The sequence below is a fragment of the Pseudorca crassidens genome, chromosome 6 (assembly GCF_039906515.1).
Source record: "Pseudorca crassidens isolate mPseCra1 chromosome 6, mPseCra1.hap1, whole genome shotgun sequence".
Lineage (NCBI taxonomy): Eukaryota > Metazoa > Chordata > Mammalia > Artiodactyla > Delphinidae > Pseudorca > Pseudorca crassidens.
In genome coordinates, this window is record NC_090301.1 from 113,939,112 (window position 1) to 113,962,804 (window position 23,693).

General features: G+C 38.1%; 2 protein-coding genes across 5 annotated transcripts in view; one reads left to right on the top strand and one right to left on the bottom strand.

The window, feature by feature from the left end:
• The window catches only part of SLC35F5 (solute carrier family 35 member F5), a 182,371-nt gene extending 180,525 nt beyond the window's left edge, over positions 1-1,846 (bottom strand). For all 4 annotated transcript variants that reach the window (XM_067742143.1, XM_067742144.1, XM_067742139.1 and 1 more), the window contains exon 1: positions 1,695-1,846. The gene's annotated coding sequence lies outside the window, so the exon portion shown is untranslated. The remainder of the gene's footprint in view (positions 1-1,694) is intronic.
• A 102-nt stretch (positions 1,847-1,948) lies between these two features.
• The window catches only part of ACTR3 (actin related protein 3), a 57,746-nt gene continuing 36,001 nt past the window's right edge, over positions 1,949-23,693 (top strand). The window contains exons 1-2 of the mRNA XM_067742147.1: positions 1,949-2,219; positions 23,317-23,372. Coding sequence (XP_067598248.1) covers positions 2,176-2,219; positions 23,317-23,372 — 100 coding nt within the window. The 5' untranslated portion in view covers positions 1,949-2,175. The remainder of the gene's footprint in view (positions 2,220-23,316; positions 23,373-23,693) is intronic.

Consider the following 23,693-nt stretch of genomic DNA (forward strand, 5'->3'; position numbering starts at 1 on the left):
GCTTTCAGGCTAAATTTTAAGACACTTAGATAAGTCCACAAATCCTTGCATCATTTGATTCTTCCTTCTCTCTCAGGTTTCATCTCCCATTCTGTCTTCCCTGGCTCACTTCACTTTGATCACTTGCGTCTTCTTTCAATTTGTGGAAGAAGCCAAGCTCTTTCTCACCTCAGGGCCTTGACTCCTGCTGTTCCCACTTCCTGGAGGGCTCCCCTTCTTCCTCACCCTCTCCTCTATTTCCTACTATCCTCCAGGGCTCAGCTTTTAAATGCCACTTTGTCAGAGAAGCCTCCCCTACCTGCTACCTCCCTCCCATTCTCCCACTCCCCTCCATTTCTCAGAGCCCCCTGCTTTCTGACTTCTATTGCTCTTAACACAATTTGTATGTTTCCCCACTAAACCGTAAGCTCTACAGCACAGAGACCTTATCTATTTTATGCCTACGGAATATTTAGGGTCAGCAGAGTCCCTGTCATAATCGAGTGGGTGAGCAATCCTCATCTGCCAGATGAATGAAAAACCTATACCCCATCCCCCAGGCTGGTCTAAATCTTCTGGAGTAATTAGACATCCTTTCTGAGGAAAAATATTTCTATTTCAGTCACATATAAGCACATCCACATGGTTTATCAGAAGGTAAGCCTGGTGGAGAAAAAATCTATTCACTTTATAGTTTTCCCAGGTTGGGGGGCGGGCGGGTCCCAGACCATCCGCTGGGAACTCGGTAGAAATGCACATTACCAGGGCCCCCTCCACACCAAATCATCAAGAGAATTCACGGCCCAGCATTCTGTGCTTTAACAAGCCTTCCACATAATTCTCATGCACACTTTGAGAAGCCTGAAAACCACTGTTCCAGGCTTTCCAGTTTTTAGCTTTTTTTTTTTTAATTAAAAATTTTGGTCCTTAACCTTTGGTTTCATCCTGCAAAAGTAGAACAGTAGAATCTTAAACTACTCCAGAGGGAAATCTTTGTCATCGTCCAAAGCCGTCAAAGGTGTATTTGTGGGGCTTCCCTGGTGGCGCAGTGGTTGAGAGTCCGCCTGCCGATGCAGGGGACATGGGTTCGTGCCCCGGTCCGGGAGGATCCCACATGCCGCGGAGCGGCTAGGCCCGTGAGCCATGGCTGCTGAGCCTGCGCGTCCGGAGCCTGTGCTCCGCAGCGGGAGAGGCCACAATAGTGAGAGGCCCGCGTACCGCAAAACAAACAAACAAACAAACAAAAAGGTGTATTTGTGTAGAGTATGTTACGTAGACCATATTCTCGGGAGGTGTGCCTTCCTCGTGGGCACAGACCTGCCCTCCGGAGGGCCTGCAATCTAAACCGTGTTGTAACGCTTGCAACACGCGAGGCTTTAACAACGCACAAGTGTAACCGAAAAAAAAAAGAACGCACAAAGACAGAGGAGCCACGGTGCAAGCCTTTGTTCAACCCTCCACCGACTGCTCACCCTCGGTCTGATATCGCTCTTTTCCACGCGGAAAAGCAGCCCCTCAAGTTAGAAAAAAAGGATGTGTACCGCTGACAACGTTTTCCATTAGGCCGTTTTCCCCGGGGCACCGGAAAAGATATTCGCGGCTGCGATAGGCGGTCCCATCCCTCCCTCAACCAAGCACAGAAGTAACTGAAACTATCAGCCCCTTCCAGCTTCAGAAGGAGACTTGGAGGCGCGGGCCGACTTCCCCGCCCCTACCTGGACGAACACCCGAAGTGGACTTCCTCACCGTCGGGACCGGAGCGGCGGCCGGAGGCGCACCTCACTGCGCATGCTCTCTCGCCCCGCCCGCCCGGAGCCAGAACGGGGAGCGCTCGCGGCCTGGGCCTGGCCTGGCCGGGGCGTCGGCACCGGCAGCCATCTTGGCTTCCCGGGGAAAGGCGGCGCGAGGGGAAGAAGTTGTAGGGTGGGGGCAGGAGCGAGAAGGAGGGGAGAGAGAGGGGGAGGAGGCCGCGGCGGGGCAGGGCGGGGACTGCCTGCCCGCCCGGGTTGCGGAAGTGGTAGCCGCTGACCGAACCTGCTGCTCTCTCGCTACTGCTTTGGCTTCCCGGCTACCCCGCGGACGGAGAGGGCGGCCTGGCCGTGGATGGTCAGATAGCCTCTACCTCTCGCCGCCCATCCCTGGCCCCAACCGGCACGGAGCAGACGGCGGCAGCGGCAGCAGCAGGCGAGGAGGAAGATGGCGGGACGGTTGCCGGCCTGTGTGGTGGACTGTGGCACGGGGTAAGGGGGCTGATGGGCGGGGGTGGGGAAACTGAGGCGGAGGGAGGAAAATGGCGGGGCCGGCAGGAGGCCGGGAGGTGAACGGTGCCGCGAGTTGCCGCTGCCGGCTGTGTCCACCCCGGCTCCGCCGGCTGGCGAGGGGTGGGGCCCGGAGCTACGGCCTCCCTCGTCCCTCGCGCTTCACCCTCTGGGAGCCGGGCGGGTGCGAGGGGCCGAGAAGCCCCCGGGGAGCGGCCTCCTCCGCCCGACCCCTCCCAGCCCTTCCCCCATCGCGGTGGGCAGCGCCGCCCGCGGAGCTGCGGGGATGGTCGCCTTCCCGGGGCCCGCGGTCACGTTGGGGTGGTCGCGGAGCCCGGCGCGCCCGGCCCTCCTTTCCCCGCGTGCCGCCTCCTGCCCGTGGGTTTGGGCACCGCGGGGCATCGAGCGCGGGGACTGGCCTGGCAGAGGAGCGAGGAAGGAGAAGCGCTCCTGGTAGGTTTTGCAAGATTGCTGTGACAACACTCTGCCCGGGGTGTGGGTGGGGAAAGGGAAGAGTCGGACTCGGAAAATGGGAACCTAGAGCGGGTCTTTCATTTGACCACCCGCCTCCTCTTGCTTTTCGACCCCCGGTCTTTTCCATCTCCCACGACGTTCTTACCGGTCAACCAAGTCACAGTTTAATTTGAGAGAAAGATGTCATGTGTTACTTCTCTTGCCTCAAAAAAGTCCCCCAGTGAGCAAGCGCGCTGCAACTTCCTTAGTTTTGTCAAAGCCGCTTCCTGCTTTCAGTCTTTTATACCCTTATAAGGTAGTTTTTCGTTTCGAACCTGAACACATCTTATTAGAATTTTCAAAATTAAACAGTTTTCACATAGGCTGAGTTACTGGTGCTGGATGTCAGTTTATGGGAACCTAAAAAAATGTATTTGTGTTCCACGGAGAGGGAGGAAGGGAAGCACCCAGGAGGCTTAATTTAAGTTGTATACGTTCATTCTGTGACGGTATCTTAAGGCGCGAGGAAGGTGATAGAGTTGTCAAGGGATGTGCTTGCTTTGCAAGGAGTTGTTTATCATAGATCTGTAGTGTAATTTACTCAAATACAGGATGGCGTGAAAGAGGTCGTTCCTTTTGTGTTAATAGGCATTTTAGAGAGTTGCAGCACATTTTATACTTACGTAGAAAATACTGCCAGTATTTTAATGTAGAGTGACTGCTTTACGTTGCAGTATCGGAAGTGTTTTCTTTTGTCCGTGTGTATACCTTGCTGATATATTATTACTTCTCTCATTTCCCAAATACTCCACATTTTTGTTTGGGGGGTTGTTGTGAGAAGTGGACTGCCAGCCTTTTCCCCCCGTTTTTACTATTCAGCAAACTATTGTTACTTAAAGGATGGTCTGCTCCTCGCTATTTGCTCTCTGTTAACATTTCTCTGTAATCTTCATGCTCATACCTTTATGCAAGTGTGGCAGTTTCCAAAATCCCAGCCGTGCATAGGGAAACAACCGATTTATTAATATGTTAATATAATAGTAATATAGGAAACACGAGCCTCGTTTAGCCTTGAAACTTCCATGTAGTTTTTTGATGGACAGCTAATTAAAGTTTTTTTCTTAATCCAATTTCATTTCCCTGAACCAGTATTTTTTCCCCCCTCCCTTCTTAGTCCAGCTGGTGAGTAGTTTTATGTGTAGGTTGAGTTTTAAAATTAGATTTGGCAGCCTGACTAACAAAGATTTTCAAGTATGTTTTGTTAAAGTGAAAAATATTGCTACATAATTAATATTCTATGCTTTAGTAATCATTGCCTTGTCAGTAAAATTAGTGTAGATAATTGTTGCCCTAATAAAGAACATGGTAACATCTTAAGTAGGGTGTTAACTCTTTCTCACTTTATTTTTTCCCTTTGGCAATAGTTTTGGTTATTTTTGAATTAGTGTGCTGGGTATTTCATTGAGGTTAACTATCCTTAAGTGACCTCTTTCTGATAGGGCAGCCTTGAATTTAAAACACAGACTGAGTGAGCAGGAGGTGTGGGGGACAGGGGTTCAGTCTATGCTTAGGATATTTTTGTTTTAATATAGCGGTTACTCTTACATTATTACATTAGTTTTATCTCACCGGCAGGGGTTGTTAGCTGGACACTCATGATTTAAATGGAACTGATTAGGATACTTCTCACTTCCTTTTACCATCTGTCAGTCTCTGAAATTCCACCTTTAGAGATCCGTTTATTTTGGTTTTCAGAAGGCATTTTGGTCTTTCCTGTTGCCCATTATGCAATCCTGGAAAGTTACACCTTCAACTTTATTAGCACTTAAAGGATAGCTCATTGAAATTGGGCCTGTGATAAGCATCTCTAAATAAGGCCTTAATAGAGAGTTTCATGTTCCAGAATACTGTACGATCCGAAATGCAAATTGTGCACCTACAATTTGTGTGTTCCTTTGTGCTTTAGAGAATGCATTCATCAATCACAGTTAGCCACTTAATATAAGTGAAAAATTATAACTGGAATCAAGTTGCTCATTCCATTTCATAATGTAAGTTAGGCAAACGGTGACTGGAAAAAGTGGCCATCTATGAAATTTGGTGGTCTTAGGTAAGAAAAGCTGTAAGAGTTTCGATACATGAAGCTTAATCCCTAAATTTAAAATTAGAGATCCTCCAGCAAAAGTCTTTTATTTCAACGTAAGATAAAGAATCACCGGCCCAGATCATAAAAGAGAGAACTCCTTTGAAAAGAATTTAGAAAAAAATACTTCTTTCATATTGATAACATGTCTACATACTTTTTTGGTGGGTGATCTGTATTGGAATAGTAATGTAGAATAAAATTTTGGGACAGAGAGTCTTATTGATAGAGCTGGTTGCTTAAGAACTAAGGTACAGACTCAAACGGGCTACCAGTGGTGAGGAAAATTTTTTTTTAAAGCAGTTTTTGAAACGTTGTAATACTTGTAAAGTTAAGATTATCCTAAATTATCTTGTGCATGTTTTCCCTCAGAATTCTTCAACATTCAAGCCATATAAAGGAACTCCTTATTTACTTTTATTATGTTGTAGCTTGTTTACAGAGCTTTGCATTGTGAAATTTCTTTTCCCTTTTACGTCTTTCCTCTTTTTTTCCCTAATGAATACTGTGCTGGTAAATTATTTTCATTGATTATAATAGCAGAGTTATTATAGGCTTATTGTAGAGCTCTTGGATATGTTCAGATCTAGAATGAGTTAAGGAATTTCTCTGAGTTAAACTTCTTAGCAATCTTAAAATGTAAGGATAAATATTTTGTTGGAGTCAGCAGATGAGGAGCTTATATTATTCATCCTGTCGTCACATTCTAGCTGTTAGTACAGGTAGGATGATCTTGTTTGAGAGCAGTGGGGAAGAGCTGAGTGGGTGGGAGAAAATATAAGTGGGAAGTTCATGTTTCTTATGTGAATTTTGTGCATAATATGTAAAATACTATTTCTCCAGTTGTCTGCAAGGGCAGAAACATTCACAGTATCTATTTGTTACCAAAAAACATTCATTAAATGGGTCTTGTTTTTTTTTGCATGCTGTTTGCAGTAAGTATAGCACACTTGCTCCTGTTGAGAAGTTAGCTTCTTAGTCTTGCCTAAAATATCTTTCTCCTTTCCTTTCCTGCCAATCTCTTCCTGCCTGCCAATTTTGTGTTGGATATTGACTTTGGATTGGGTGTATATTGAATCTAATGAACTTTTAAGCCTTATTGTAAAAAAGTTCAGAAATTTTACTTTTAAGCACAGAAGGGAAAGATCCACTAGAGGAGGACCTGCTGGTCAGGCTTTTTATTTAACTTATTTAATCTTGTGACAGCTATTTTTACCTCATATTACAAGTGAGAAAATAGAATCAGAGAATTTAAATTACTCTTTTAAAGTCATGTAGGTGGGTTGTGAGAGTTGCTATTTGTATTTAAGGTTTTTTTTTTTTTTTTTGTATTTAAGCCCTGTGTTCTTTCTGTTACACCATGGGCACTTCTTTTCAGACCTATGCACGTTGCTTTCTTTGTATTAGTGAGGGTAACTCTTTATTCTTTTTTTAAAAAATTTTATTTATTTTTGGCTGCGTTGGGTCTTTGTTGCTGCGCGTGGGCTTTCTCTAGTTGTGGCGAGCGGGGGGCTGCTCTTCGTTGCGGTGCGTGGGCTTCTCATTGCAGTGGCTTCTCTTGTTGTGGAGCACGGGCTCTAGGCGCGCGGGCTTCAGTAGTTGTGGCTCGCGGGCTCTAGGGCTCAGGCTCAGTAGTTGCGGTGCACAGGCTTAGTTGATCCGCGGCATGTGGGATCCTCCCGGACCAGAGCACGAACCCCTGTCCTCTGCATTGGCAGGCGGATTCCTTTTTCTTAAATTTATTTTATTTACTTATTATTTTTGGCTGCTTTGGGTCTTCGTTGCTGCGCGTGGGCCCTCCCTAGCTGCGGCGAGCTGGGGGCCGCTCCTCGCCGGGGTGCAAGGGCCTCTCATTGTGGCGGCCTCTCCCCTTGTGGAGCACCGGCTCCAGGCGTGCTGGCCTCAGCAGCCGTGGCACGCAGGCTCAGCAGTTGTGGCTCGCGGGCTCCAGAGTGCAGGCTCAGCAGCTGTGGTGCACTGGCCCAGCTGCCCTGCAGCATGTGGGATCCCCCAGGACCAGGGCTCGAACCCGCGTCCCCCGCGTTGGCAGGCGTACTCCCAGCCCCTGCGCCACCAGGGAAGCTGTGCCAGGCAGATTCTTAACCACAGCGCCACCAGGGAGGTCCTTCTTAGATGATTTTTAAGCAGTCCTCTCAGCACCTGTTATGCAGAAATTCTGAAATAGGGTGTTGGCAGTGGGAATGGAGCAGAAGAGATAAATTTGGGAAAGATTGCTTCTTTTGTTTGTACCTTTCTTCTGGCAGTTATATTGTTTTGTACGGTTTATTTAAGGTTAGCAAGGGCTTTGTAGTCAGCTGTTTTTGAGTTCAAGCTCTACCATTTACTAGCTGTATGACCTTGTACACTGCAAACTCTACAGGTCTTAATTTTGTAATTTGGAGATCATAGTATCTATCTTACGGGGGTTTTGTTTTTTGTTTTTTTGAGATAATGCATGAAGATGGTTCAGCACAGTGCTTGGTACATAGTAAGAGCTCAGTACAATGTAATTGTTACTGTTATCAGTTAGCTCCCTTTTTTATTGAATTGAAAAGTCCTTAAGGAAAGGAACACATTGTCTTATGCTTATTTTCTTATTTCCTGTGGGCTTTGTCTTTGCTCAGTCAAAATGTTTTTGCTGATTTGAGAGATAGAGGTATAGCTAGGACTTGGCAGTTGTTTCTAGTATATCGTAAATAGCAATCAATGAAGATTTCCGATTCTGAGTTTGAGTGGGACAATAAGGAGTTGGTTTTAAGAATCTGAGTAAGATTGGAATTTGGATTGATCCATAATCGGAAATATTCTAAGGGGAAGTTAAAAATACAGGAGCTTCAGAAGTGAAGGTGGGGATTTGACAATAATTATTACCATTTTTAAATTGAAGCTAATAAAATGACAATTTAAAGAGAGAACAAAAAGGCTGAACATTAATCTTCCTTAAAAAATCTTGGTTATGTGATCTGGCTTCTTGAGCATCACAAAGAGAAGAATGAGTGAGCACTGTGGCTTGAAGTGGTGAGTGATCTCATCCCACTTTTTAGGAGGCAAGTCCTTGGGAGAGTTTAGCTCACGGTAGGGCTGAATTTTCCTCCCAGTGTTCCTCCTTGTGCAGAATGCTCCCCCTCCAGCACGTGGAGACAGCTAAACGCTCCGACTAGGAGCAGAAGTCTGGGAGGGTTCAAATGTACCTTTAGGCAGTATGTTTTCTGAAATGAAATTCCCCTGTAATAAAAGCGTTTCAATGCTCACCTGCAATTCTTTTGGAACTTGCAGCCTCTTTTATGACACTATGGATCTGTGATAGCCACTAGCATAAAGAGGTAAGAGCAAAATAATAACACTACATTAACAGGCTTTACAGCTTACCAAGCACTTATAAATTCATGAATTATTAAGTAATGGTGCAAGATAAGGTGATGTTATTGGATAAATATTTTAAATTTGGTTCTTCAAAATAGGATACTGATTAATACTGTTTTTTGTGTTGCTTGTTTTATATCTTTATGTGGGCCTTTATATCATAAAATGTATAAAAGGTACCTGCATAACTGATTAATACCAGAGCAGAAAGACAAATAGTATCTTAATTTTTCCAAAGGACTACTTTGTGGAATTTGAATAATTTTCTTTCAAAATTTTTTTCAAAACCTTTCCAAACTGTTCATTTAAACACAAGTCATTCTTGCATCCTCCTTGCAACCAGGAAGGGACCAGCCTTGAATTTGTGTGTCGCGTACGTTCTTTCCCTCCTTCTCCTCTTCCTCCCTACCCCTAACCCGTGCCTCAGAGACCATTTTCTTCATCTGTTCTGGTGCTGAGCATTCCATCTATAAACATTCTCCTTGAAGGCTTCTTGCCCTTTGTGAAAATGCCATACTCTTGCGAAGGATGTCTTTAACACTTTTTCAGTTACAGGGTTTAGTGTGAATGAGGGGTTGCTACAAGGAGGGTGGAAGTCTTAAAAGGGGGAACTAGGATGCAAAATACCTTACAGTTTAGGGTTGGGTTGGAAACTGTAAAAATATAAACTATGTTTTTAGTATTGGTCTATGATAAAACCCAAGTGTTTGCTTAAAGTTTTAGAGTTTAGTATAATTAAAATACAGTGTGCTTTTCTGCTTATAAGCATTTAAAAGATTCGGTTACTTTGAGGCTATTAAAAATAGCGTTTAATGTGTATTTGTGACACACTTTAGAGAAGTGCCTAATTACTCACACAGAATTAATGGAGCTCAAAAAGAATTTGAGAAATAATTTAATCCACTCTATTTACAAATTAAACAGAGGTCCAGGGTTGAGAAATGTCTTTCAGGAGTGTTTTTTAGGTGTCAGTTGACAGCATTCTTGAATTCTTTTATGTTTTCTTAGGAGTTCATGTTTATGAGTTATAGTAATTGAAATTTCTTCTTAATAGTCGAAGTAACATGTATGTTTTTTGTAGTTAAAGTAGTCTTGTTTGAGATGTGGTGCAACGCATGCATCAGAATTCTTTAGTGTTTCTGTTGTAATAAAAATGCGCAGTATAAGGCACAGATGAAAACCTGTGATTTTATGTTCCCCAACATAACGTTTGAGACCGTTTTCATAAAATTGATGATCTTTTCACAGAAATGTGCTTTTTTAATTGTTTTAGGCATTTAAATCTTAGATACATTTATTTTAGGTTTTGGATTTCAGTTATTTAAAGACTTATTACATGGAATGTTTACAAATCAGCCATTTCAAGGCCTTTTAAGAGTTTAACAGTTTCAGAAACCCTGCGAAGTGGGTTTGTACTGTTGTATAATTACCATTTTAAAGGTGAGGAAAGTGAGGTATGGTGAGCGTAAGTAACTTGCTTATGTAAATAGTTAAGTAGTAGATACAGAAATGGAGCCCTGAGGTAGTCTGACTCCAGGGCCCACTACTAGACTACTCCAACTTGGAATATTATTCAATAAGGGTGGTTAAATTGTTAAATCCAGTTTTTGAAGAGTGTTCAAATTTTAAGCTACATATTTAGAAAAATAAATTTCTACTTTTAGAACTGTTAATTTTTAACAAATATGAACTATATAGGGAGGTCTTTGTGACCAGTTCTTTGATTTTATTAACCTGAAACACATGTAAGTTAAATGACATAGAATTATTTATTTAGTCCTTTGAATATTATAAAGACATATTGTGTCTAGCATGGTAAAACTGACAATTGCTGGTTAATTCAGGACAGCTCAATTAAGGAAATGATGTTTAATTACACATAACTTTAAAATGAAGGTGTACATATTCATTAAGCTACAATTTGAACATAAATAATCGATGCATTAAAAAAGTCATTCCTCACTAATGATTGCATAAAATGTAGAGATGAAACAGTTGAACCTAAGAATAAAAATAACTTAAGAATATAGGACTATAAAAATAATTTTTATGTTAGACACAGAGGACTTAGTGCACATTTGACATTTGACTCTGCAAATAATGAATATATAGATTAAAGGAAACACATGGTTATTAGAAAGTAGATTTTTTTTTTCTAAACGAGAATGAACAGAATTGTTATTTCTGGAGTATATGATGAAGTAGGATGCATTTTATTGAAAAAGCACACGTAAGAGCTTGTATGTTTCCTGTTTGAAGGTATTTCTTTTAAAACTTTGTTTCATAATGGTCAAAAAAGGTAGAGGTAACAGCAAAAGAGACTTTGGGGGGGCTTTTTTTCCTACCTTTTCTTGATGAATTTGTTATTTGTATAAAAGACTAGTTGAGAATTTTATTGCTTCCATAATGCCTTTCAAAGGGATGTTCCTTGCTTATTTAAGTTGCCTTACTGTCAGGGAAGTTATTTTAGAAATGAAACTTTGATTTTTTTAATAAAATGAAACTATTTAAAATTGAGAGCAAACTCTTGAGAAGTAGAAATGAGAGATGTAACTTGTGGTTATATGTGAGAAATTAGCTGCAAACAACAAAATAACTTTAGCTAACATAAGCAAAAAAAGGGATTGTTGAAGGGATATGATGTAGATCACAAAATTGATGAGAAGGCTGAAGAACCAGGTCCAGAAAAGCAGAGAAAAAGGAAGGTCAGGTATCAAGAGTCTGCTGCCAGTCATGCGGCAGAATGCTGCAACTAGACACTAGCAATACGAAGTCTAAACCATTTCATCATCTTTTGGTTATTCAGTCAAGATTGAAAGTTCTGACCGAGGCTCAGATTGGCTAGACATAGATCATGTGATATATAGAAGCTGACAGGAGTGGGATGGGTCAGCGTCAGTTCCCTCCTTCTATTAAGTGATGTGAGGTTTTGCCTCCTGTGGGTCCCTCAGGATAGGAATGGTGATTCAATTCTGGCAGAAAAAATAGTGTTCACTGTAGGGGAAAAGATGAGTATGGAGAAGTCAGTTGCTCATTTTTCTTTATGTTGCCTTAAATTCCTTATTATTTCATTTTGATAACTGCATGATCCATTACTGACTAGCAATTTGAATTAAAACTTTTTCCAAAAAATTCAGCCTAAACGTGTTGAAAGAGCAGTTTTTCTTTTTTTTTATTTTAAGAATAATGGATGATGGTTTGAGTAGTATGGGATTTTTCATTAGAACAGAGGTATAATATTCTAGCAATTTGGCATTATGGAGTATTTTGGAAAACAGGACCTATTTGATAATGACAGGCTATTTTTTTAATTTTTTTTTTTTAAATTGTAAACCAGGAGTATAATTTAAAGAATTTGAGCTACACTTTTTTTCCCCAAGAGATAATGGGATGTGTGTATGTGTGTGTGTGTATAAGTATATATATACACACACACATATATATATAACTTGGAAGGGAGGAAATAGTTTATGCATTTCATTTGTTTATAGTTGGAGAAATTAGTCTTCAGTGAATAGTAAGCGTCATCTATGCAAGTGAATAAATACTTTTACAGGACTTTTGTTGTGGGGAACATAAAGATGAATAGGAAATGCTGCTTGCCTTTAGGAAGCTCACATGTACACAAATGGTTATGACAGTATGGCAAATGCTCTGGTAGGTATAAAATGAAATTTTTTGGAATCATAGGTGAAGGAAAATTTACATTTTCTAGGGAGCATGAAAAAAAAATTTCCTGATAGAGATAATAATTGAAGTAGGCCTTTAAGGATAAGTAAAATATTGGTAGGCAGAAATAAGACTAGTGTACCAGGTGAGAGAACAGTGGGAGGAAATAATGAGGTGGGAAGTGTAAAGGTAGAATTTGGGTGTGTTAGGTTTGATATAGTACAAGGAAGTAGTAATGTTTGAGATGGTACAGAGAAGTAGTGAAATGTTTGATATGATACGGGGAAATAGTGAAAGAGTCTGATATATGGAAGGTGCTCAGTAAGTGCTTCTTGGGTTGAATTAAAGTAGAAAGATGTTGGAGCTGGATTATGGAAGCCTGGAAGGCCTTGAATTCTATACTAACTTCGTTCATGTTGTAGGTAGTATGAAGCCACAATCTGTTATAAACCAGGTTTATGAGAATAGGAAGTATATTTGATGACTTCGTTACGGTGATTTATGATGATAAAAAAATAATAACCGACAGTCATGTAGTGCATACTATGTGCCATACACTGTTCGTTTGGTTGCATTACATATATTAATTCATTTTATACCTAACCCTATGAGATAGTTACTCTCTTTTACAGATGAAACTGTGACACAGAGTGTAAATTACTTGCCAGAGATCACATAGGTAGCATGATAAACTATACTGTTAGTTCTTTCTCTGGTTTTATTGTGTATGTAATCGCTCATGCTTTAGGGAGACAGTACAAACCAGCATTGACTGGAGGCTGATAGATACTTAAGTTCAAATCTAGCTTTGCTATTTCTCCGAAGTGGTTTCTTCTCTGAGTTGCAGTTTCCCAATATGTAAAAAGAGATAGAACATCCAGGGTAATGATAAATATTAGAGATAATGTAAAGTGCATAGCAAAATAATTGGCATACAGTAAATAATGGTGGCTCTAGTTATTAAGGGTGTTGAAAATAATTAATTACTTATTTCACTATTACAGTGTTTTCAGTTCTGTGCTGAACACTGGTATGTACAGAAAGTGATGGCATGGTTTTATACTTGAAGCTTACAGTTAAGTTACAGAGATGAAACTAATGTATGTGAAATAATTAAGGATGGCATTTATTTTATTTATTAAAATATCTTACAATTTTATTTGTCAGTAAAACTGGGGAGAAAAGTCAATGGATAATTATAATAACCTAATTGAGGCAGAACATCTAATGTTCAAAGCATTCAAGAATGAATGTTGAGTCATCTCTTCAGGCAAAGAACCATGAAGAGCTGAGTGTTGGGTGAGGACAAGGGTGTTGAAAGAAGGTGATTATAAATACCAGCAATGTGACCTGCTGCACAAACCAGGACTGAAATAGTATTTTTTTTTTTCTGGTTATGTAGGCATTGCCAACATTTTTTTAAAATGAATTTTTATTGGTGTATAGTTGCTTTACAATGTTGTGTTAGTTTCTACTGTACAGCAAAATGAATTGGCTATACATATATCCTCTCTTTTTTGGATTTCCATCCCATTTAGGTCACCACAGAGCATTGAGTAGAGTTCCCTGTGCTAAAAGAGTAGGTTCTCATTAGTAAGGATGACATTTTAGTATTTAGTTGTTTGGGGAGATTAATAAGGGCTGTAGTAGGTGGAGGTTGGTTTATGAATTTGATCAAATCCTTGGAAAAGTATAAATAGGATATGATAGATGGAAGGGTAGGAAGACTTTGTCAGGGTAAGATGTGTAAGCTAAGTTGAAAGCTTTATGATGGCAGGCTGTCTTTTGTTCAGTCTCCAAGTTATGGCCTCATGCATAGTATTTAATAATGCCCAGCAAATATTTTATTGATGAAGGGAAGTCAGGAAGGAGTCTCAAAATATTTGAGGGAGGGATCAGTTAGGAGATTGCCCTACCGGGAATTGAGGTATTCCTATTGGGAGCTTTGGGACAGCAAGTATTTTATTTATTTATTATCCTGACTTATTTCAGAAGGAGTTTAAATGGGGCACAGTTGTTTGGAATGATTTGATGGGCAGTTGATTTTGTAGATCATTAAGCAGAAGACTGATAAAAGTTAAATTTATGCAGTATTAGTCTGAGTCTAGTGTTTTATTTTATTTTGTTTTTAACAGCTCTATTGAAATATAATTCACATACTGTAAAATTTACCCTTTTAAAGTGTATAATTGAGTGATTTATAGTATATCACCAGGTTGTGCAACCACAGTCAATTTTAGAACATTTTTATCACACCAAAAAGAAACTTCATACCCATTTGCAGAAACTCTCCATTCTCGTCACCGTCAACCCTTGGCAACCACTAATTTACTTTCTATCCTTGTGGATTTGCCTATTTGGCTATTTCATATAAATGGAGTTATACAACTTGTGGCCATTTGTGACTGGCTTCTGTCGTGGGACAAGTATTGACTGCTGTAGTCTACATGTTTCGTGGTGGACGCTTGGACTGGTTAGTAGCAAAGAGGTTGGGAAAACATCGCCAAGAGTCTTTGAAAGAATAATTATGGGAGTGGATAGAAGGAAAAAAAGGACTCTGGATAAAGGAAAATGATCTGGGGAAGGAAATGTTTACTGAATACTTAGTGAGTGCCATCCACTGTTATCTTAATTGTCGTGACTGCCTTGCAAATTTGGTTTTATTCCTTAGGAATAAAGTCTATAATCACAAGACAGTAAATGGTGGAACAAACATTTCACTCATGATTTTCTGATTCTGTGGTCCATGTTCTTTCCTCCCTAAGAGTGAAAAGGAATTATTAGATTTTAAGTTTTAGATCTGGAAGAACTGGGAGAATATTTCTGTTGACATTTAGGAATCCAGGTTCTTCCACTCAACAGTCTTGTCAGTCTTTTTGTGTTAAATAGTGACTTTCATGTAATGAGAAGAACATTGGAGGGAACTGGAAATGGAAATGCTTTTTAAAAAATTGCCAGTTATCTTTATAGCTAATTCCCTGTGAATTAGCCATTACATTCTTGTGCTAAAAGTTCCTCACACTACAAGTAGGAAGAAAACTATATAGCTAAGCTGAGAATTGAGATATCATGAAAGTTGGCATTGGGATTCATTTGTAGACCTCCGTTTTCACTTAAAATTTGAAAATTATATGCTTGTTATGTAAAAATCTCTATGTGTACTTTACTTTGTTTTTATAGTATGTTAGGGTGGAAGCTGGTCATTCATATTGAGATAAAATTCTTTCAACTTTAAATTAGTGGTTCTCAATACCAAGAAATTTTGGAAAATGGATTGTACTATTATTAAGGTTCTATCCACCCTAAAGTTCTAGGGTCTTATATTCATTTTGTTGTAAGGTTTAAAATTGTTGAAACATTGAAAGTTAAAACTCTACTGCTGTTTCTCCCTTAGGTAGTCTACAGAGTCACACACCATATTTAGCGTAATAGCTTTGGTACATATTTGTTCTTTTCTGGAATGATTTTTGTCCTAGCTTTTTATTCCAGTTCATTTTTGAAATGTAATTTTTTTTTTTTTAAAGATTCTGTTCTCATTTAGTGGTTCAATATCCGTAATGTATTGGGATCTTCAAGTAGTTTTTTGCTTGATAAGGTTTTTCAAAGCAAAAAGAAAAGTGAACCATTGTATTAAATAAAAAAGTATTCTGTCAAATCAACTACATGCTTTCAATAAATAAACATGAATTTGCAGAATTAAAAATAATATCCAACATGAGGGATGCTACTGCTTTTAACTGGTTTTACTACTTAAAAATATTCTTTCCATAAATAATTTTCTTCCTTTTAGAAACGTATACTGAATAATATAACATATACCCCTGTTTATCAGAATAATTACCTGGTAATGATTCATTTCTTTTTGTTTTTTAAGAATGAAACAACATTATAAACGGCTCTCCTCAAATCCACTTTCCCCCCTGCCCAGAGGCAGTTAGGACCACAATAAAGTAACCATTTCTTGTATAAAATTCTTTTTTTTTTTTTGCTGTTCATTTCTATCAATCCGAGCTTTCCCTCTCTCCTAACTTTATTACATTTCCACTGCTGTTCTTCTAATCACTTTGATAACTTCAAAAATGCTTTTGAATTCTCTCCTTTACTGTATTCCTTTCTCAAAGCAATTTCTAACTTTGCTGACCAAAACCAGCATTGTAGATCTTTTCTCATTGCTACCACAGTCCAGGGAGATTTTCTGTATATTTAACTTGCTTCCCTGGGCCACAAAGAAAAAATTTGGTTTAGTTTTTCAAAGTATTATATTGCCCTTATGAATTTCATAAACTTAGGATAGCTTTGCCTTTTTCATTTTATGGTCTCTTTTTAAAGACCACTTAGAAAATGACACTTTCTTATTTAAGTATAGGAAAGCATAAAGAAGTGAAGTAGATTAATGATTTCACTACCCGGATAACCCAATGACATGTTTTAAATTAAAGTAACATACATGCCTCTCTATGCATGAATTATCTCTGGAATACATAAGTGATTGCCTCTTGGGTTAGCAGTGGGGTGGCTAGGAGATAGGCCTGGTAGGGAAAATTACTTTAGTACTTTTTATGTGGTAGGGAAACTTACTTTAGTACTGCTTCTTGTTTTATTTGTTAAAATTTTTATCATGGGCTAATGTTACCTATTCAAAAATTCTTTTAAAAAATTGAGGTATTTACCTATTTACCTATTTACCTATAGGTAATTCTTCCTTCCTATCCCATCCTTCCTATCTCACGCCTCTAGGTCATTGCAAAAAAATTGAGGTATTTACCTATTTACCTATTACCTATTACCTATTTACCTATACAAAAATTCTTTTAAAAAATAATTTAGTGCATGGTTAGACCATTTAAGACAAGTGTTAATTTGAAAAACAAAATTCTCCCATCCTGCTGTCTGTAGATAATCAGAATTTACTATTTCTTGTTTAGACTTCCAGAAGACAAAGTGTATGTATATGCTAGCATTATATAATAGAATTATTCCTATGTAGTTTTATTTTTTTTCTACATATATATGTAAATTTTTGTTTACAATTGACATAAAAATATTTGATACGAAAGTATCAAGGTATTCACAAAATGTATTTTCCCTGTTTAGGACTAGATGTGAAAGTATTCTCGAGATATTTCAAAGTAATAAAGTGTAGTGTAATTAATATTAAAAATAGACACACGTGTACATAGGCAGGAAAACACATACACACACACCATTTATTAAGGAACAGCAAGTTGGAAGGTATTAGGACTGTACTAATTTTGCCTGGGAATCATACTGTGGAAATCAGATGTGTTCCCAAAGGACTGATGAAAATGGAAGATTTGAAAAGGGCCTTTGAGGAAAAAAAGGATTAGGATAAAATAAAACAAGAGCAACAATGAAAAGAAGGATGGAGCATTTATATTTTGTAAGAGCTAGGATTTATGTTTTTTGTTCCTAAATATAATTATCAAGGCTTTATAAAAGTGATTCTTTCTACTTCAGACATAACAGAGTATATTGCAGGGGTTGAGGATTATGAAAGTGAATTGTGGGCACTTAGATGAGTCTGGGAAGGGAAATAGGGTAGTATTCCAACCAGTGAAATTCATTGAGGTGTTCTAAAAAGTAGAGCCTTGATTTTTGTACTATTAAACCATGCTTGACGTTAAACTGTTAATAGGCACATGTACGTTTAAGATTGTTATGTCTTCTTGATGAATTTATCCTTTTATTATTATAAAATTTCTCTTTATCTCTGGTGTTAACTCTTTTTCTTCAAGAAGTTTCATCTGATATCAATACAGCCACTTCAGAGTTACGTTTACTATTTGCCTTCCATCCATCTCTCTTCTTTCTCCATCTCTAAAGTGCATATCATGCAGACAATATATAGTTGGGGCTTTCTTCCTTTCTCTTTCTTCTGTCTCCCTTCCTTCCTCCCTTTTAATTGGAGACTGTAGTGTGTTACATTTAACGTAAAAATTGGTACAGTTGAATTTTGGTATACCGTCTTATTTTTTTTTTTACTTAGAGTTAATAATTTAAAACTTTATGCAGAGTAGAAACCATGCATCTCTGTAGATCTGTTAACTCTCTTGACACTCCCTCTACCCTGCTGTCCTTGTATGCTATAGTATCATAGGTATTATATCTGCATATGTTATAACCCCACAAGGTAATTTGATTTTTGCTTTAAATAGTCAAAAGTGTGTTAAAAAATTAAGCAGAAAAAAGTCTCATTTACCTAGCTGTTTCCCATTTCTGATGTTCTTCATTAATACCAGTTTCCCTCTGGTATCGTTTCCCCTCAGCCTGAAGAACTTTATTTAGCTCAGGTTTGATGGCAGTGAGTTTTCTTTTCTTTTTTCCTTTTTTTTTAATAGATCTTTATTGGAGTATAATTGCTTCACAATACCGTGTTAGATTCTGTTGCACAACAAAGCGAATCAGCCATATGCATACACATGTCCCCATATCTCCTCCCTCTTGAGTCTCCCTCCCATCCTTCCTATCTCACCCCTCTAGGTCATCGCAAAGCACCAAGCTGATCTCTCTGTGCTGTGCTGCTGCTTTCCCGCCAGCCAACTGTTTTACATTTGGTAGTGTATATATGTCGATGCTACTCTCACTTCACCCTCCCGCCCCATGTCATCGAGTCCATTCTCTATGTCTACCTCTTTATTCCTGCCCTGCAACTAGGTTCATCAGTACCATTTATTTATTTTTAGATTCCATGTATGTAATCCTTTGTATTTCTGCAATGTCAGTTGTGATTTCTCCTTTTTCATTTCTAATTTTATTGATTTGCGTCCTCTCCCTTTTTTTCTTGATGAGTCTGGTTGAGGGTTTATCAATTTTGTTTATATTCTCAAAGAACCAGCTTTTAGTTTTATTGATCTTTGCTTTCTCATTTCTATTTCATTTATTTCTGCTCTGACCTTTATGATTTCTTTTCTTCTACTGACTTTGGGTTTTCTTTGTTCTTCTTTCTCTAGTTGTTTTAAGTGTATGGTTAGATTGTTTATTTGAGATTTTTCTTGTTTCTTGAGGTGAGATTGAATTTCTATAAACTTCCGTCTTAGAACTGCTTTTGCTGCGTCCCATAGGTTTTGGGTCATCGTGTTTTCATTGTTATTTGTTTCTATGTAGTTTTTTATTTCTTCTTTGATTTTTTTCAGTGATCTCTTGGTTATTTAGTAGTGCACTGTTTAGCCTCCATGTATTTGTGTTTTTTACAGTTTTTTTCCTGTAATTGATTTCCAGTCTCATAGCATTGTGGCCAGAAAAGATGCTTGATAGGATTTCAGTTTTCTTAAATTTTCCAAGGCTTGATCTGTGACCCAAGATGTGATCTATCCTGGAGAATGAGTTTTCTTTTATTTGAAAAATGTCTTTATTGCACTTTCATTTTTGAAGGATATTTTTGCTTTTAAAAGATTTCTGGGCTGACTATATTTGCACCTCCTTCAGACTTAAAAAATGTTATTCCACTGTCTTTTGGCCTCCATAGTTTCTCATAAGAAGGTGCTAGTAATTTGAATTTTTGTTTCCTGTTAATGAGCCATTTTTCTCCAGCTGCTTTCAAGATTTTTCTTTATCTTTGATTTTCAGTAGTTTGATTATGATGTGCCTAGGTATAGTTTTCTTTGGATTTATTCTGCATCTCTCTCTCTCCCTTCCTTCTGGAACCTATGTCACCTTTCAGATATTGTTCCCCAAGTCTCTGAGGGTCTATTCTTTTCACTTTGTGTCTCTCTTTTTAATTTTTTCCCCCCTCTTGTCAGACTGAATGAGTTTTACTGATCTGCCTTCAAGTTCACTGATTATTTCCTCTGTTCTGCTGTTTAGCTCATCCAGAGAATTTTTTATACCTGACATTGCATTTTTCAGTTCTGTAATTTTCATTTGTTCTTTTTAATAGTTTTAGAGTTTCTATGATATTTACTATTAGTCATTACTATTTCATTGTGATAGTCACAGCTGCTTTCAAGCCTTTATCTGATAATTCCAACACTGTGTCATTTCGTCTTCTGTTGAGTATCTTTTCCTTAGAGAATGGGTTACGTTTTCATGATTCTTCATAGATGGAATAATTTTGGTTTGTATGAATATGTCAAGCCTTGCTTATCTGTTTTCTTGATGAATATACACTGTGCTTCCAGTTTTCGGCCATTATGAATAATGCTCTTGTGAACAAATGTTTACACTTCTTTGTGGGGACATATTTTCTTTGGTATATACCTAGAATTAGAATTGCTGGGTCATATGGTAAGTGAATGTTTAAGTGTTTTCCAAAGTGGCTGTTTAATTTACAAGTGATTTTGATTATTTTCTATCATTCCAACTAGGAATGTATGAAATTTACCTCAGTGTACTTTTTTTTTTTTTTTGGTGGTATGCGGGCCTCTCACTGTTGTGGCCTCTCCCGTTGCGGAGCACAGGCTCCGGACACGCAGGCTCAGCAGCCATGGCTCACGGGCCTAGCTGCTCCGCGGCATGTAGGATCTTCCCAGACCGGGGCACACACCCGTGTCCCCTGCATTGGCAGGCGGACTCTCAACCACTGCGCCACCAGGGAAGCCCTCCTCAGTGTACTTTTAATTTGCCTTTGTTTTCCTTTTTTTACCCCACAGAGTTGAGCATCTTTTCATTTATAGCCATTTATATTTCTTTTTCTTTGAATGGTTATTGTCTTTTACCTTTCACTTTCTTCTCTCCTTATTTCCCTCCCTTGTTGACATCACCTCCTAGATATCCTTTATATATTAAGGTGATTAACTCTGTCTCTGAGTGCAGCTAATTTTTCTCTTTTGGTCATTTTTCTTTTGGCTACTTTTGGTATGTTTTTGTGAAGAACTTTTAAATTTTCACGTAATTGGAGTATCAGTCTTTTTTTAATGTCTGGATTTTGAATTATAGTTACTAAGACTCCCCTGTTCCAGGGTTATAAAGAAGTTATCCTGCATTACCTTTTAAAGTTTTTGGTTTATTTCCCTACCCTGTTTTAATATTTCATCCATTTAGATTTATTTTGTTTTAACATGTACGATATGTACAGAATTTAATTATTTTCCCCAGTAGCTGTCAAGTTTACATAGCTGTTTAAGAAAATTGTTGTAAAATATACACAACATAAAATTGACAGTTTTAACCATTTTTAAGTGTACAGTTTAGTGGCATTAAGTACATTCACAACTATAACCACCATTCTTCTTCAGAACTTTTTCATTTTCCCAAACTGAAACTCTGTACCCATAGAACAGTAACAACCATACCCCACCTCCATCCCTGGCAGCCACCATCCAGCTTCTGTCTCTGTGAATTTGACTATTTTGGGTACCTCATTTAAGTGGAATCATATAGTATTTGACCTTTTGTGATTGGCTTATTTCACTTAGGATGATGTCCTCAAGGTTCATTCATATTGTATGTAGTAGCATGTGTCAGAATTTCCTTCCTTTTGAAGGCTAACTAATATTCCATTGTATGTATATACCACATTTGTTTATCCATTCATTTGTCAGTGGACCTTTGCATTGCTTCCACCTTTTTGTCTATTATGCATAATGTTGCTGTGAACATTGGTGTACAAAAATCTGTTGAAGCCCCTGCTTTCTTTTTTTTTTTTTTTTGGTATATACCCAGAAATGGCATTGCTGGATTTTGTGGTAATTCTGTGATTAATTTTTTGAGGAATTGCCATATTGTTTTTTGTAGCAGCTGCACCATTTTACATTCCTATCAGCAGTGTGCAAGAGTTTCTCCGTATCCTCACTGATATTTTTGTTTGTTTTTGATGTTTTGGTAATAGCCATCCTAATGGATGTGAAGTGGTATCTCATTTTGGTTTTGATTTGAATTTTCTTAATTATTAATAATGTTGAGCATCTTTTCATGTGCTTGTTGGCCTTTTGTATCTCTCCTTTGGAGAGATGTCTATTCAAGTCCTTTGCCTGTTTTAAAAACTGGGTTGTTTATTTTGTTGTTGAGTTGTAGGAGTTCTTTATATATTCTGGATATTAACTCCTTATCAGATATATGATTTGTAACTGTTTTCTTCCATTTTGTGGGTTGCCTTTGCACACTATTGATAGTGTCCTTTGGTACCCAAAAGTTATTAATTTTGATGATGTTCAATTTATTGTTTATGGTTGTTGTTGCCTCCTTGTGTCATGTCCAAGAAATCCTTGCCAAATTTAATGTCATAAAGCTTTGTCCCCTATATTTTCCTCAAAGAGTTTTATAGTTTTAGATCTTATATGTAGGTCTTGCTCCATTTTGAGTTAAATTTTGTATGTGGTATAAGATAAAAGTCCATGTTCATTAAATAATGGATATCCAGTTTTCCCAGCACCCTTTCTCGAAAAGACTATCCTTTCCCTGTTTGAATGGTTATGGCACCCTTGTCAAAAATTATTTGACCATATATGAGAGGATTTATTTCTGGGCTTTGTTCTGTTCCATTAGTCTGTGTGTCTCTATGTCAGTGCCATACAGCTTTTGTTACTGTAACTTTGTACTAAGTTTTAAAATCAGGAAGTGTGAGACCTCCAACTTTGTTTGAGATTGTTTTGGCTATTCATAGTCCCTTGAGATTCCATATGAATTTTAGGATGGATTTTCTCTTTCTCCCAAAAAAACATTGTTGGGACTTTGATAGCAATTGCATGGATCTGTAGTCAATTTGAGTAAGTAACTTCCAAATGTGAACGTTTGTCCCATGTCTGACTCCTGTACTAAATAATCCAATTATCCAAATGGCAGATTTAAGAAAAATCCAAGCTGTTTAATCCCATGTTTAAAGCTTAAGGGAAGGAAAAGTTATCAAAGTGTCTACTAGCTGTAGAAGGAAGAGTTTTTCTGAAGGTGCTACTGAACAATGAGGCCAAACCGAAACATCGGAGTTTGGAGCAGAGAAAGGTTTATTGCAGGGCCGTGTAAGGAGATGAGCAGCTTGTGTTTTACATGTTTTACCCCTACCCTTTACTTTTATACAAATATCACATAGTTGAACCATTGTTCTGTACCTTGCTTTTGTTCAGTGAACAATACGTTTTGGAGATTGTTCCATATCTGTACATAAGGAGCTTCTTCAATCTCTTTTTTAATAACTGTCTAATATTCTATAGTATAAATGAAGCATACTTAACTAGTTTGATGGCTGTTTATTTCCAGTCTTTTGCTATTATAAGCAAGATTGTCGCAAAAGGCCCTGTTATATGTTATTTTGTACATGTATGAATATCCCTGTAGGATCAATTTCTAGAAGTGCAGTTCCTGGTTAAAAGCTATGGGTATTTATAATTTTGATATAATTTTGAAAGCAGAGATGTTTAAATGAACTGAAACGATGGAATTTTGTATAGTATTTACCCAGAGTGGAATCTCACTTTATAACAAATGGAAATCTAAGAATTAAATTCATAATTGCTGAGATATTTGTGAAATCCTTATGAAATTCTTTATGTTTTTCAGGTATACAAAACTAGGATATGCTGGAAATACGGAACCACAGTTTATCATCCCTTCCTGTAAGTATTTCTTTTAAGTCACAAATAAGCTGATTTAATATCTTTTAATAAAGTAAAATAAATAATCATTTTTGACACTCTGTAAGATTTAGTCCTTTAAAAACATGGTTTGCCAAGTTGTAAGCATGGCCTCATTTCTGTACCTCTGACCATTCATTTCAGATCTCTGTTTAGCTCTTCATTTACCAGATCTGCCAAATACCTTTTTAAAGACAAAAATGAATGAGCTGATAACTAAACAGTTTTCTGCTTTGAGGGTATTGCTGTTAATAATGTGTGTGTGTTACTATTAAGTAATGCATTCCCCATCACACGCCTACA